This window comes from Ischnura elegans, chromosome X (assembly GCF_921293095.1).
Source record: "Ischnura elegans chromosome X, ioIscEleg1.1, whole genome shotgun sequence".
Lineage (NCBI taxonomy): Eukaryota > Metazoa > Arthropoda > Insecta > Odonata > Coenagrionidae > Ischnura > Ischnura elegans.
Window position 1 is genome coordinate 80,628,356 of NC_060259.1, and position 16,383 is coordinate 80,644,738.

At 36.0% G+C, this 16,383-nt stretch overlaps 1 protein-coding gene across 1 annotated transcript in view; it reads left to right on the forward strand.

Annotated features, from left to right (window-relative positions):
* The window catches only part of LOC124171191, an 85,321-nt gene extending 69,731 nt beyond the window's left edge, over positions 1-15,590 (forward strand). Inside the window, exons 3-4 of the mRNA XM_046550329.1 lie at positions 7,549-7,642; positions 13,500-15,590. Coding sequence (XP_046406285.1) covers positions 7,549-7,642; positions 13,500-13,640 — 235 coding nt within the window. The 3' untranslated portion in view covers positions 13,641-15,590. The remainder of the gene's footprint in view (positions 1-7,548; positions 7,643-13,499) is intronic.
* The last annotated feature ends 793 nt before the right edge of the window (positions 15,591-16,383 follow it).

A 16,383-nucleotide genomic window follows, 5' to 3' on the forward strand; every position in this document is an offset into this window, starting at 1 on the left:
GATGAAATTAAAGAAAAGACTGGTCATGAATCAAATTTGAGACGTGAACTTATGCAACCAGCGTAGGAGGAGCGTAAAGAAAGAGCAAACCGAGGTATAGGGAAGAGGGTTAAGTGGGCAGGGTAAAAGACAGAGGACGAGTACTTGATGATTTCGAACAAAAAGGGGATGCTTCTGGGTGAAATATGGTATAAAGAAAGGAAAATGATATCAAAGCCTAAATCTCCTTCGTGGTGAAAGGATTCCATACTAATAATGGAAACGTTCAGTTGCTTCCACAGTTTTATTACACACGACCGGTTTTGTGAAGGCAGGTAAGGTTTAGAGTGAGGACTGAACCTTTCCCAACCCATCCGCCTTGTTACTCATCACCCCAACCTGAGCTCAACCCAACTGAATAATCTTCGGGCCAACCTACATTCCTCCGAAATTACAACGCATGCCTTGCTTCTTCTCCCCCTTCACGTCTCCCTTCAACCGACCTTTACTCAACCATTGCATACCTAAGTCTTACTATCTGAGAGTCATATACCTCAAAATCGTCTCACAGCCGAAATGATCGTATCTATTAAATCTGTGGGTGTGACTAAACTTTCCCATTATTATTAACAAGAAAAACATAAGACGCACTTAACGGACAAGGGGACTCTGAAATCCGAGAAACAGGGTTAGAACAGACGGTTTCCTGATATGGCAAAAAAAGTGAGTGAGAAATAAAATGAAAGAATTACGGCTATCCACTTTGAACACTCATGTTCGACGTGAGAAATGTATTTACCTCGCAGTTTCCATGTAAACCTACCTTAAAAGACAGTCTAATCCTTAGCGATAATTGATAAAAAGCCATACATCTAACCTTTTTCACTATAAAAATAAGGCATTTAAAAATGTCAGTAAAATTGAGGCGAATGAATTGTATGTACGGGCAAAAATTTCACTTTTATTTTTCCTTCAATAAACATTGCGGGATATGCTATTGGAGAACCAATTCTTAATATTTATCTAAAAACGGTAAAAATGAGAAGAGGGTTTAGTGTTAACGTTATCTCGCTGGGAATTTAACATAAAAATCTCATAAAATTGCATTTTTAAGAGCTTGGTCACCATGGATAGTCATTTTAAGACGTTTTTCAAATCCATTTTGCAAACTGGTCGTTTCTTTTACAGATTTCTTTTCCTGGGTACCAAACGTGGCAGCGTCATTTTCAGCAGGTTAAAATGCTCCTAGAAAGGCTAATTTTATAAAAATGTTGAAGGTTTTTGCTAATAATTGTTTGGAGCTTGCCGAATACAATTTTTTTCAATCCACAATTTTCAATTTGTTAACGTATGGAAAAATTAATTTGCACCCTTATTTGCATGAATTTATGAAATGGTATCTACTAAGTTTGTAATTATTTTTATCATTAATAGATTTTACCCAAATATTCCTCAGAATTATGTTTTCCCATCAATCATCCTAACCTCATTTCCTTCCAGTGATATTAGAAGTCAGAAAAAGTTACCGCCCGCGAAGGAGGGGCGTCAAATTTTGGGCATTACCCAAATAGCAATCATCGCCAGCCCTCCATTACAATTAGAGCGACATTATGCATGGTCTGGCATCATTTGGATGCATTCCATATTTTAACGTACGGCCGCAGAGGGATGTAAAGAACGAGCATGGTTAAGGCCACTAATGTAGTTCCGCCGTGATTGAATGTTGAACCTCGCCAATTTCATTAGTTTCATTGCAGCCGACCTTGGATCATTGAATACCTCCACCAAGTTCCTTATGAATCTCAAAAAGATCTAATAAAACTTGATGTAATATGTCCAACTAAGTGCACCTACCAATTTTAGTTTTATTGCCAAATATAAGGCAAATATTCATAACATAGATAGTGGCCTTAGGAATCAACCGTCGTAATTTTCCACAGTTACTGATTAATATAACCGGTTTAAAACTTTACACGTCATTTTCAAGAGCTGTCCTGTTGAAATCCGTTGAGTTAATGAAAACGGGTGAAAAATTATTATTTATATCTTAATACAACGAATTTCCACGGAGTAAATTCATCGAAAATCGGCCTGATTCGAAATAAAAGTGTTTATTGCAATTCATATACCATTAAATGCCGGTGCTTCGAATTTAACATCATGAGATTGGCTCTGAAACGTTTTACAATCTAGAAGAAGTGTATGCTAGCTAGCCGAGCTATTTATTATGTCTTTAATTAACCAGATGCAATTTGCCAGATGTAATTGCCAGATGGCAATTTACCAAACTTGCTGATGACATAATTTTTCATCGAAGTTTTAACTTAATATATATTTTCCATTCTTTTCATTTCAATTCTACTCCACTATTTACGTAGAATATAATGTTTATTTTTTGAGACGTTTTGTATCCTATCGTAAGCAACTTCATAAGAATTCCATTCAGCGTAGCAATCGCTATATATATGTGGTTTGGAACGGTTGTTAGAGGTCATGGTATTTGAAAATTTTAGCTACTGGGGAATTCAGGAACTTGGATAGCGCGGTGGTCTGCGCATTGGCCCGGAACGCTACATGTCCGCGATTCGATTCCCGGCCCAGGGGAATTTTTTCTCATTGAAATTCATGTAAATGTCACCGCCATTCATATGACAGGTTTCCAAATATTACTGTTACCACTATGCGCGAAATTAGCGCAGGTTTGAGACTCTGGACCAGTTCCGGCTTCATTCAAGGTCTTTTCTCCCGAGTTACCATTCCTGATTTTCCACGAGGGCCGAACATCAAATACCATGACAATTTACCACTACGACAATTTACTAAGATACAATTGCCATGAAAATACAGGAAAATAGATAGCGTAATAGTCTGCGGAGAGGCCCAGCAATCCAAAGGTCCGTGATTCGATTCCCGATCCAGAGGAATTTTTCTCTCATGGCAATTTATGTATACTCGGAAATTAAGAAATCGCCGAGGAAAGAGATAAAGTTGAAGGAATAATGATTTCACAAACAGGGTGTAAATGAATGGTTAAATTACGCTTTGGATGCCAAATTAATCAATAGAGAGCTGTAAATAGACAACCTTCACATGGATTTTTTAAAAGAGGAAACACAAAACTAACCCTCACGGCTCAGTAAATTCTCCTCTCAATATTTATGACTGAAAATTGCCACCAATATTGCCGTCTGCGTAACCCACTGTTTCAAGGCATTAGTTTATTGCGAGAATTGAATATTCCATTATGGAAAAAAGTATCTGCTGGACCAATGTGTCACTGGATCCCGTAAACCAATAGTAGATGATTCGAACGATAGAAGCTAGTTAAGAGGTAGCCGGATCAATAGTGTTATTTTACAAAATGAAATCCCTTTCGATCGACCTTGGTTTCTGCACATAATGCCATTTTCAAGGCGAGCCATACCAATGTCAATGCCATTTTCAGTTCATGTGGGCATTATGCGCTGAAACTTAGGTTGATCGAAATAACAGCGTGTGGAAATAAGTCTTGAGATATTACAGTGTCATTAACCTAAATATTAACGATATTCACAGAATTAAGTCTGAAAGTGTATCTTTTATAAATAGCGTTGCATCAAAATTAGAACTGACTCGAAGTCGGGAAGGTTAATGTTTTCGCGGTAGTTGCATGGAGACATTCTTTTTCAAAGGATGGCTAAAGCAGAAAAATAAGTATTAAATGCAGTAAAAAAACAGAAATATGAGTATTAAATGGAGTAATAAAACGGAAAAGCGAGTGAAAAATTGAGTGCTGAAAAAGAAAATCATAATAGTAAATTAGGAAAGAGCTTTGAAAAAAATAGGGCGATAAATTTAACAGGCTTAAAGAAATAAACAATTCAACAAATTGTGAGCATGCTACTTATCATTGAGGTCACACGGAAGTAGAGCAAATAAAATCGATTGATAGACCAATGTTTGGAGGGTGAGAGTGTCTTTGATTACTTTGATTGATTTACGCATTGTCTACAAAAGTGGAAAGAGGGAATAAGAGGGAGAAAGAGGGAGGATAAGAGCTAGTATCGGATTATGAAAAAAATTCAAGGGAGGAGGGGCGCAAAAAATATCTTAAGCTGCCTTTACTTTTATAGTAATGAAAAATAATCAAGTCAGATGCAAAGTTTAAGAACTTTTCAACGAAACTGATTATTCTCATACGCTTGACAATACCATCTAATGATATGAAAGAGTTACTATTGTGGATCTGCAATGTGGGCGGCCCCGCAAGGGGGGGCGCGTACCCTAGCGCCCCCCTATTTGCATCCACCACTGTTAAGAGCTTGTTAGTGATACGATTTTTTTTGTTGATATATTGCTACCTTGGTACAAAGAAAAGATTTTTTTACTCGCTCAGGTGAACTTGTGGCAAGGCAACCGAAAGGACAACGGGCAACTACATAAAACTGTCAGAAGAATTCTCACACACTACTGATGAGAGGAATAAATGGAAAGGGTACTTATATGTATAGTAATGATTAAAGAGCATAAATTTGGTAAATTTAAATGTGGCCTCGGAAGCGATGATAAATGTAGCGGAGAGGGAAAATATCAGCAGATTCAAAATATGAAGCAGAGGGAATAACAATGCGTAATAATTAAGCAGTGGTGAAAGTGAAAGAACAATTCACAAAAACTTATCTCAAGTAGATATGTGGAACTCAAATGAATTCTGTAGATGAATCACCGAGACATAAGAGCAAGGATTGAGAAAAAATAATTAAATATGGAAAATTAACGGTGATCAGGGAAAGTAAATATGCTACATATGAGTAATCTTGCTGACTGATAGAGATTTTAACATATAACATTAATAATAATAATAGAAGAAATGAAAATTGAGAAATAAAATGTGACAGAAAATACACTGAATAATAGTAAGACATGAGAAATAAGTCCTAAAATGAAGACAGAAATAAGTAACAACTTTTCTTATAAACATAGAAATCGGGTATAGAAGAATAATGCTTGATAATTGCTTAAAGTAAGGTATAAATAAAGTCATTTCAGCCTAAAAAGTGATTATTTAGGTTTGCTTGATGAATGATTATTTTCGAAATTTTTAAAAGATCAAATTCGGCGACACTAGATTAAGAAACAATGTTAATCCTCCTATCAGCCGGGTAAGGAAAGCAAGTATTATAATATATCAATGGCGGATTTCTTTATTAAATAGGTATATCTGAGAATAAAGGACTCATATGCGTTTCAAAGCAAGCGGTCAATTTGGTGAATTTTAGCTCAACTTTAAGAAGACTAAGGTTTCACATGATACTACCACTTGTGTTTGCTATCTAACGTATTTAGTTATTCAACCTAAAATGAGGTGGGTATGGTGGCTCCATATTGGTGGCTGTGACTAGTTTGCACCGATGCTAAAAGCAGTACATTTTGCAGTCATCGTCATTTTTTTATAATGACTGTAGTTTGAATATGATGATGGACGTTTAAAAAAACATATGGTTGCAATCAAAGTGTTGATTATAAAGCCTCTAAGATCCGCGATCGCCTAGATCTAGCTGGGCTTAATCCACATCCTAAGAGAGTAAACCGGCGGCTTAGGATAGCTCTTTGAACCCTGTAACGCACTGATAGGAGGATTTCATATAGGAAACATACTGCATGAGCCATACTTGAACAATGCCTCTTGCAAAAAAGTGTAAGCAATATGACGACAGCTGGAAAGTGATACTGAAAACCAGACCCCGATCATTCTGTTAGATTGTTGAAGGCTTGGAAAAATCGAGGTGGTTTATCCTTTACATACAGGCAATCCGTACATATTTTACGCGTTGATGGTTGATGTACATCAGGGCGTGCTTGCAGAGAAGCGTTTCGTCGGTGTGTTCATCCACCAATTAGTCATTATTTTCGATTACGATAGTTTTTATAATTTTAAGATATTTTTTCCAGTTTCCGATCCTTTGCCAACAGACTGACTAATTCGCGACGAAAAATCGACTGCCAAATAACGTCATGAGCTCATGCCGAGTGAACCACCGCTTGTTAGCTTCTACTGGGCATTGGGTAAATGGGTCTCACGTGGTTTTCTATTGTTAACTCTCTTGTAAGCGATTCCTTCCCTTTCTTAACGAGCAAATGAACAAGAACTCTAATGGCGTCATTAACTCGTGGGTGGCAACTTTCGTATTTTTGTGTCAAACTTAAGAGATAATGGTTAAATGGGGAAGGCTTGCTTGTCTTCGTGTCATATCTTTTCCTTCCCTCCATCATGTTCTTTTTCAGGCCAGAGGGATCGACCCCATTTTTTTCCTACATGGAAATCGGACCGAGAATAAATTCAAAAGAAAGTTTTTCAAAAGGCCCCTGCATTCGAAATTACCTAATTTACCTTTGATGCTTTTAGTCAGTATCGTAAAAATTATAGCTCTTTTGATATACGAAATAGACGAATAAAGTGAAAAAGAGCATTTTTGCATTTAAAAGCAAAGCTGACTTTAGCAAGAAGAGCTGTGGGGTCTGCATAAACATATTCACATTTGCCACGCCAACCAAACAACAGCTAATAAAAAAATAATTTATTTATGAAAACATATTTTAATGCCCCTTCATTTTAAGAACGTCTTCAGAATATGGACTCGAAGTGATATCCTAAGGCAATTTATATATGTTTAAGTGGGGTTAAATTCCACAGGAATTGCGGTCTGGCGAATGAAAATATCCAAATTGTTCTATCGGCAGACAATATACCATATTTTTCATTTGACATTGAAGAACGAAAATATATAGGTATTGATGGTACTTTTTGATAAATGATAACACTTTTGAGAATTGGAAATGAAAAAACACCCATGAGATTGGAGTTATGAAGAAGAAATTTTCCTTGATAATTATATTTTTATTTTAAAATGAAACCTGCTGAAACCAAAAACCCCTCAACTTCATACTTGAACAATGCCTCTAGCAAAAAAGTGTAAGCAAGCAAATGCTAGCTATGAAGCGGTGGTTCACTCGGCATGAGCTCGTGACATTATCCACTCATCTACGTATTTCTACTTGAAAAATATATTAAGCCAAGGAAAGCAAGATAGTTTCCCTTTGGATGTATGACCAATTGCTAAAATTATTTCCGATAGCCGATAAACTGTATATTAAAAAGTGGGTGATGAGTTATTTCAAGATTATCAAGGGATAAACAAAAACTGCATGCACAGCAACAGCTTGAGCTAACAGATCCGGTGATGGTTTCAAAATATGATTTTAAATATATGCCAAAAATGCAAAACAAACGAAAATATGGTCCATCAAAAAGGGCACACGCACAAGTAACATAGAAGATCAACATCTACACTAGCATATTTGAGTAAAAAGTTTTACAACAAAAATATTTTTGATTAAAATATGTGTGTTTCAGGAGTTGATAAATACAGTTATAAAACTAAAGTTAATCTTGAATGGCTAACTTAATTTTGCGCTCCTTGGATTGAGTATTGGGTCGATCAAATATGTAATGGCCTGAAACAAAATTAAAATTATTTACCTACAAAAGACCATACAATTTGTTGACTAGCGTTCGCTTTCTCTTTTCAGGCACAGCACCCAGGCAAAAATGGTGGACAACGGAACTGGGACTCTTTTCATCGTAGGATCTTTCAAACGAATGGTCACCGATCCAGATTTCAAGGTATAGCCATACATTTAGAGAGCAAAATTAAATTTTATTTTGCGCATTAATTTTTATGCATCCTATTCGAAACTCGTTTGAATTGAATTTCTGTGACTTAATTATAAAAAATTTCTGCTTTATTGTGTCACGTGAGTTCAAATTTTTAAATCCCGTATGCTTCAATTTTATTATAAGATGCTTGAATTGTTTATATCAAGCCTGCAATGGATAGTTTTTTTCGATTAAATGTGATACGAGTTAAAATTAAAACATTTTCTGCCATGTTGCTCTGCAAATCATAAAACGCGAATTGTGTTTATAAATCAGGACTAGAGAAGCCCTAGTTAACTGTTTTGATTAATTTTATTTAACTAAAATTAAACTTATGCACAATAATTTTCGAATATATTTTAACATTTTTAGAAACTCGATGCTTCCTCATTTACCTATTAACTATGATTTTAATGTATTCACACATCATTGTCGGGCAGAACTGCGTCCATTTTTAATTATAACCGAAAAATTTCCTATTAGATTTTATCACCTCGGAACATAAACTTCAAATTAATTTGACGCAGCCTTCCACCTTATTCTTGCATAGCGAAACAAGTGTGACAATAATCACTACAGTTCACCTGACTCAACGTGTTTACATGAACTAGTATTTGTGACATTTTTAGATACCCTCCCAACTACTTTTTTCTCTGTTGTTATCAATAATTACAGAACTTAAATAGTTATCAGTAAATAAACTGAATTAATGCATTAAAAATTGATTCACTAACGTAACTCTCCCGCCATATCTATATATCTCATTCTAGTGATAATTGAAACAGCGGTAGTATTTTCCACACTTTTTATTCTTTCACTTTTTATTCTCTTCTTTTGGGAGAAAATTTTATGTAAGAATTGATTAACATAAAAAGTCTTTTTGAAAAATGTGACGAAAAATCTATGTGTGCATAATATAAATACCAGGCTTGCTGCTCCTGAGGTTAGACAGCTCTTGATAATGATTCGTAAGCATTGAAACCGGCCAATAGAAAGAACAGAAAAGTGCGGAAAAATACTAGTGCTATTTCAGTTATCACTATCCATGGACTCGTCAGCAATCTGTTTGATTATATCTCATACATTTGAGTGGGATGAGAAATAAATCTTATTTGAATATCAGCTACAGTACATTTCCGCAGAATTATTTATGAGTCAGAAGTATGCTTCAGAAAAATTGTTTCACTTAGACATCACCAGGTCTTTAAATTCATTTTTTAAATGATGATGCGTTATTAACCCTCCGTCAGTCGCGACAAATTTTGGAACACTATACGTCGCGCGGCTCCTCACAGACACCATTTGGAAATGGTTAAACAAAATGCATTAATGTAGAAATAGCTGTTTTAACTACAATAAATCATTCAATTAATACTTAATTTTATGAATAGACAACATATTTGTGCATAATGATGATTGAGATATTTGTATTAATAAAAAACTGAATTCTACTTATTTTGAACTTTCTGGCAGTTTTTCTTTCATCGCCATTATATTAACATGTTCAATTTTGACAGTAAATACAAACATATTTTTCACAGTTTCACAGCACAAATGCTAATAACTGAACACATAATTTTGACTACGCGGGGAATTAATAATTTTAGAGAAATGTTTATATTGATAGCGCGTTCAGTTGAACTTGAACCAAAATATCTCCTATCAGATTGGAAATTTTATTCTTCGATGAAACCACAAATTTGTTATGTGTATGTTTACCGTTAATGTCATTAACATTACTGTGATAAGCCACCGTAAACAATGTAGCAAAGGGGAATACATTATATCATACGCCAAAGTTCACTGAAATTATGTGAGAGCCATAGTACATTCTTTGCTGTTATAGTTTTATTCAGATGTTAAATTGGTAGTAATAAGATGCATATCCAAAATTTAATGCTAAAAATAGTCGTTAGTTTATATTATTAACGCATTTAAAAACTTTACGATGAATATCACGAAGCTATAAGCATTTAATGAATCGTAATTCATGTTTTCGCGTGCCGTCTACCAGACTCCAAAAACAACAGAATATCAAAATCAATTCAATAAATGTGACAAAACATAAAGTCACAAGGACGGCTGAACCAGAATCATTAAATAATAAGATACAAGGAATATGACTTTCATAACCATGAAAATACGATGTGGGCAAAGAAACAAAAATAGCGTGGTGTCTGTCAGACGCCACGCGGACAGCGGAGGGTTAAGCTAAGTATTTTGTCGTTAAAATAAATACTAAACAAAAATAAAAGTAGAATATCTTAATCGTTTTACATAGGACCATGTAATATAGTGTAAAATTCATAGAAAACTTTCATAATACGCTAAATAATTGGTGTAATTAATATCTTTATAAGTATTAAACCTAAATTTACACTAAGTACGGGGATATACTATGTCATGCACGGTCTAAACAGTATTATCAGCGGAAATTACGCAAATCAGTTTCAGCAAAATATCTCATTTACTTCATAGATAGAGAATTTAAAAGTTGTGTGCTTTTAATGTGAAGTGTGTTTGACGAAAGTCACATCGCGAACCAAGTATGTTAACGAGAAAAATTTAGTTATCTCTCAGTTATCGAAATAAATTGGCCTAAGTACAATAGGGTAAAATAAATCATGATATGATATGTTTCGTACAAGCATTCCTCATTTTTTGCATTTTTTTCTCAATTGTGCCTCATTATTCAAAGTTTAAAAGATTGAATTTTTATGGAAAGAGAAAATTTATTAAAAAGGTATAATTCTCTCAGAATTTTAGATGGTGTGAAAACCCTGGAAGATTATTTGTAGGATTCCTTTTCTGTAGCTGAATTGTGATTATTGATTCATTGTGCTATACTACTGGGGGAAAATGAACTACTCCCCCAATCATGCGTTCAAACTAAAGAAAAAATAGTCTACAGACCAGGATTAAGTTATTGGCAATGCTTTCCCATACTAGGCGGGTACAACAGCGACAAGCTTTACGGGAGCAAGATTTCTCAGAGTATCATGGGAGCTAGGCCATGTTTAACGTTAGAGACGCAATGGGATGTGGTGTGCACATCGTGACATGCCATTAATATCCTTCCTGAGGTATGCGAGTGAATACCCAATACCCAGTGTGCATCCTTTATCCCGGTTTGGCATACATGTTCATCGATTTATGGCCACCAGATAGCAATTTGCTTGGATATGGTGCTCAAAGGCAGCAGTGGCGGACGGAATTTGATTTCTTTGTGCTCACCTTGTGTTTTTTTCATGATACTACTACCTTCAGCGATAAAATTCATCCTAGTATGCATGAAGGCCAGTTTTCAACACTTATAACCGTGTATTCAATAAATATTTGTCATTGAAATTTAGAATTCTATAGCCGTCAGAATATTACTTTATATGAGGATAAAAGAAATCTAAATTACTCGGTAAAAGATCTCATTGAGTCAACAAAATGAGCTCTGATGCATCTAAATTTAAATTTTGGTAATTATATTTGTTATATAGAAAAATTGTCTTGGCTTTCTTCCACATAGGCCGGAGTACAAGAAATATTCACATGTTAAGATTTCACGCCCTTGAGTAATCATCTCACTTTCAAATCACAACTCAAATGCATGGAGTTTTCTTGCAAATGAATCTGTCCCCTGGGAAATATTTGAAAAAAAAACTGTCAACGTATATAGTGTGGAGTAATCAAATTAATAATAACGCGAAAAAGAACATGCCCTGATGAATTAAATTTTTGCAGACGCGTGAATTCGGAGTAAGACCTATAACTTCGGGAATAGTTAACTCAACAATTGATTTTTATACCCTACCTAATTTCCAATGTTTGATATTCCCTGCTAATTGCAAAGCTATACATTTTTCCTTGAGGGATGAGTAATCGGATGCAATTTTAAATGCAATATTTAAGCGATTTTTCTAAATGTCTCTGATGAAATAGCTTATATTTCAAAATTGTTTGTTCAATACGTACATCTCTTCCTGTAAGAAATGACAGGATAAAAAAAAAGGATTTGATCAAACAAAAAGAAAAATTTTTCAATGGAGTATAATCTTCAATACCAATCCAGAGACTAGTGATGACGCATTCTTTCATCGGCATTTTTGTGGAATGCTGCCCAGTAGTATTTCAAGATCCACTATCCATTCCATATTAAACTTCTATCGACAGCTGGGAAATTAACGTTCTTTTTCCGATAGATATGTGAAAGATGGAATTTTCAAAAAAACCTATACGATTGCACGCTTTTGGTAAATATCGGGTTCATTAATCGGAATCTTTCTGCTACTGAACAGTCTGACTTCCCCGTATGGCTACATTCCACTCAAAAGCGAACGAATTCCAAGGATTTTTGTAGCGGCAGCTGGAGTCATTTTTAATATCCCGGAGGAGAGGTTACAATGCATGCTAATAAATTTCTTTCGTATTTTATTCTTTAATTTGGTCCGTATAAGAAAGATTTCAAAATAGAGAACATTGGCGCGTTCTTTAATAATCTCACGGTGGACGACGAATTTCTATACATAGTTTCACTTCGAATATGAGATATGAAAAATTCTTTTTACTGGTTATTGGAGTCAATTACCTGTTTATTCCCTGTTGCGCTGCAAGCAAGTCTCTATACAGTATGTGTTTCTTAATTATGAGGATCAAGAAACCAATTTTACAATGGTTATTGTCACCTATAATGCAACCATAGGTTGTAATAATAAAGTCGTAATTTCTAAAATAATTTTTACTAACGTAGAAAAACTTTAAATAATACCCCATCAAAGCAACTTCATTTATCTGAGTCCCACAGTAGCATTTCAATAATTGAACACCTATTTTTGAAACCCTACCTTTTTATAATATAATTGTGCGCACGCATGCTATTTTTGTTGCTGAAAAACATTTACCATGTGTTTTGACTTCCAAATTCGTGCCGTCAAATTTATACTCGGAGAGCCTACTGCTACATAAAATTTTTCCTTTGATCTCAAAATCCTGTAATTTGAATATTTCGCTGCTAGCTGCATCGAGTTCCGCGGTAAGTTAAACTGTTTTGGACGATATATGATTAAAAAACATGCTAATTTTAAATAAATAAAACTTATTTTATTGTTCAACTTGTTTGGTGGCGAAAATTTGTTAGCTCCAACGGGTTACGATGCGTAGTAATATCATCAGGCCAAATTAATACATTGGCAATAATGTATTAGTATAAAAGTTTTAATATAGCACGACGATGACGCAACGCGTCGAAACGCTCTGTAGTGAAGTGATTAATTTTTGATTCCAAACAGAGTGGACTGAGCGAAAAGATTCATTGACTCCAAGTCATCCGGAAATACACCTATCATTTTTCTTAATTTATCTTTAAAAATGGCTTATACTTTAAAATCGTTTGCTCAATTCTCACAATTTTGCCCCATGGGAAATATTGTGACAAAAACAATTTGAAAGTCCTCAGCAATTTTTCTTTCCGCAATTTTTTCGTAACAACTGTCAAAATGGCTTGTATTGCAATTTTTATTGACATTTCTGTTTAAACGGATTCCATCGCAATTTCTATTAGCATGTCTGTTAAAATAAAAAACCACTTTGACTGCGAAAACAGCAATTATTTTCTACTCGTGCCCTCTTTTTACTTCGCCTATCAGGCAGTTATGCCGTCGTCTCTCCATTAAATCCGCAACCCGTGAGAATATTCCATTAAAAAAGTAACTTAATTACTGTGACGCACCCGACGGGTGCCTCTCAATATCCTGGATCGCTAAAACCTCATCACAAACGTGTACTTTTTTTCTCTCTCCTCTCTTTGCATGGCAAACGCCCACCTTCACGGCAGCTTTACCTGACGTCAAACGTGACCAACTCCGACTTCAACATGGGCTACAGCATGACGGGGACCCTGGAACGCGGCAGCAAGGAGGCTAACTCGTTCCAAATGACCCACTTCGCCGTCATCCGGCGCGGAGACAAGCCCTGAGGCGCGGCAGTGGTGTGGGTGCGGCGGTGTGCAGCGACGCTTGGCGGCGGGAGGGGCCGGGTGCAGCCGGGGGAGCGGCCAGGAAGGATTGCCGTGGGGTCATCGGGAAAAAAAGAACTGGCGGAGGACGTGTTGTGCTTGGCCGAGTGGCAGGAGTATATTACGGGACCTCTGGCCACGGGGAACCTCCCACGCCCAAGGTTATTCAGTTCTACGCCTTTCTACGGAATCGACAGAAACTAGCCTGGTGCGGAGAACGCAAGAGTTGAGCTAATTTTTGTGCTGGGGGGAAACTATTTTTTTGCTCTAGGATGAGGTGGGAGGAATAGAGCCGCACGAAAGAAGCATAGTTTAGTGGTAAAAAAATGAGGTTGGCATTGAAGTTTTCTTTTTGGCTTCAAGAGTTATACTTATTGAACTTGCCTTAATCTTTGCCACGAGTACGCCCTCCATTGGTTTACGGCTTGAGATGCGTTAATGTGCCAAAAAGGAATTAGAGTGAGGTTTCATCTGATCGTGAGATCTCAGAATCCAGGTTAGTTTTAGGCACGGTAGATGCCATTCATAGCGAATTTTGGACGAAAAGCATTGAGGTGAAACCGAAACATAGAAATGTGCGCTCAGATAAAAAATTATGAATGAAGTTTACAGACGTTTTAGTGCGGGATTAACTACATACAGTATTTATTTACTACCTTAGAGGTCAGTAATTTTTTCCTTGGATTATAGCTTTGCTAATGATGTTAAATGTTTTGTGTTCTATGTTCGCTCAAATGTAACACGCACTTCTCAATATTTGCGTGATTTGTTTTTTGAATGGGAAATGGAATATTCACCTTTCCATTTATATATACATATATGTGCGTGTTCTCCTTCCACGAAATGTATCCTCTAACTGCCCATTCTGTAGCGAATTGAATCGATACTCGCGAGCATGTACGGATTTTGAAGACAAAGGGTTTGCTCGCACTACTAACCGTCCCTCTTTATATTGGTAACAACCTTTAGTCAATCACAGCCATGAACGGAACCATTCGTCTGTTGAGGAGAAACGTCTCGTGCACGAGATGTTGATGATGTGACTTACATTTCCATTAGGCTGAGGCATTCCTGCCGCTACCTAGCTTAAGGTTGTGAAGGTGCGAATTTCTTTACGTAACTCGCACCTTAATCTTTTGATAAAAATAATTAAGGAAAAAAATCTTCCACCCTCCAGCCTGGTGCTGAAATATAACACAGCAATGCAGTGACATTGTGTACCTCGTTCGTACGAGAAAACTGCCTTTTGGTAGTAATCGTAGCTGTATCACTCAAAAGGCAAAAAGAAAGTCTTTAGATCCATACGCGCTCTACCGGCCATTATCCTAGCACACCCATGCTTGTGACATTATTTTACTACATTTTACCAGTAGTCTTAGATCATGCAGACAGTATTTAAGAAGATAAGGTAAAGGGTATTAGCTAATTCTTCAATGGAATTTTAATCAATTATCTTGAGAGGAAAATTACATATTTTTAAATACGTATACATTGTACTATTTGAACGTTTATTGTCATTAATGCGCATATTTGCCAAGCTCGTTTACAAATTTACTTCGACAGCTCTTAAATGTTTTGCACACGCGAAGTATCTGATGTAATGATTGTCACCACTGAAATCCCCCTCCCTGGACTTCAAACTTTAGCTCTTTGTTTGGAAACCAGATATTCAGAATAAAAAAAGAAAATATTTTATTGTTCTCCCCGCATATATTGCTGGCCATTAAGTACCACACGCAGGGCGGACAGTGCGGCATTTTAAGCCTTTTGGTGGGCCTTTTTTGCAGCTTTCTCTGCTATTGTATCCATATCATCAGAAATTTTGATAACAAAACGGTTTGAACATGTTTTAGATATTTATAAAGCATTATTCGGAGATATTTTAATTTTCAATGGAAAAATAGCAGTAAAATAAAATTTCTCATCGTTTGTATCAATGATTTCATTATTAAATTATATATTTTTTCAGATAAAAAACTTAAATTTCACTACTAGTTCATTTAATGAGCACATATTGAAGGTAAATACCATATCTCCTCTTCTGCTTAGCGGAAGACTTCAATTTGGTTGATCAATTGCGAATGTGCGGTATTTAGATATTCTTACAATTATGAACTGGAAGCACACTATATTTCTGCGACACGTTAATTGTTTACAACCATCATATTTTTTACCTGAAAACTGCAAAGTAGCCCCTCAAAAGGCAAATGTCATATTCAGTGTATTTACTGTCCTGAAATGCAATGCTATTTCCTTATTACAATTGCTGTCGATGAAATCGGTGCGAAACTTATGTAGCCGAGAAGGAAAAATCTGATAGGGGATGAAAAATTATCATTGTAGCTTGGAAGTATTGAAAAAGTAGGTCTTCTGATAGAAACGATGTGAATAACACGAGCTTTATTTACTTAGAGTGCTAAAACTCCGGCCATTGAAATACGTCCGTGGTAAAATCGTCCATCTCTAAGAAATAGATGTTAGGCATGCCAAACAATGGCACATAAGTGTACACACGCCCCTGTAACTTTTAATTCTCATTCCTTGGTGGGAGTGCGGAACTGACGTTATTTTATGCTCGAGGCTGCGTGAATAGTAGGGCTGCTGCCCTCTAAGTGGGAAGATATTCTCTCTCGGCGGCGTTTGCAACCAATCGCGATCATTAACAGTCCAACTGATCCAAGAAAAGATAGTTAAGCACATTCAA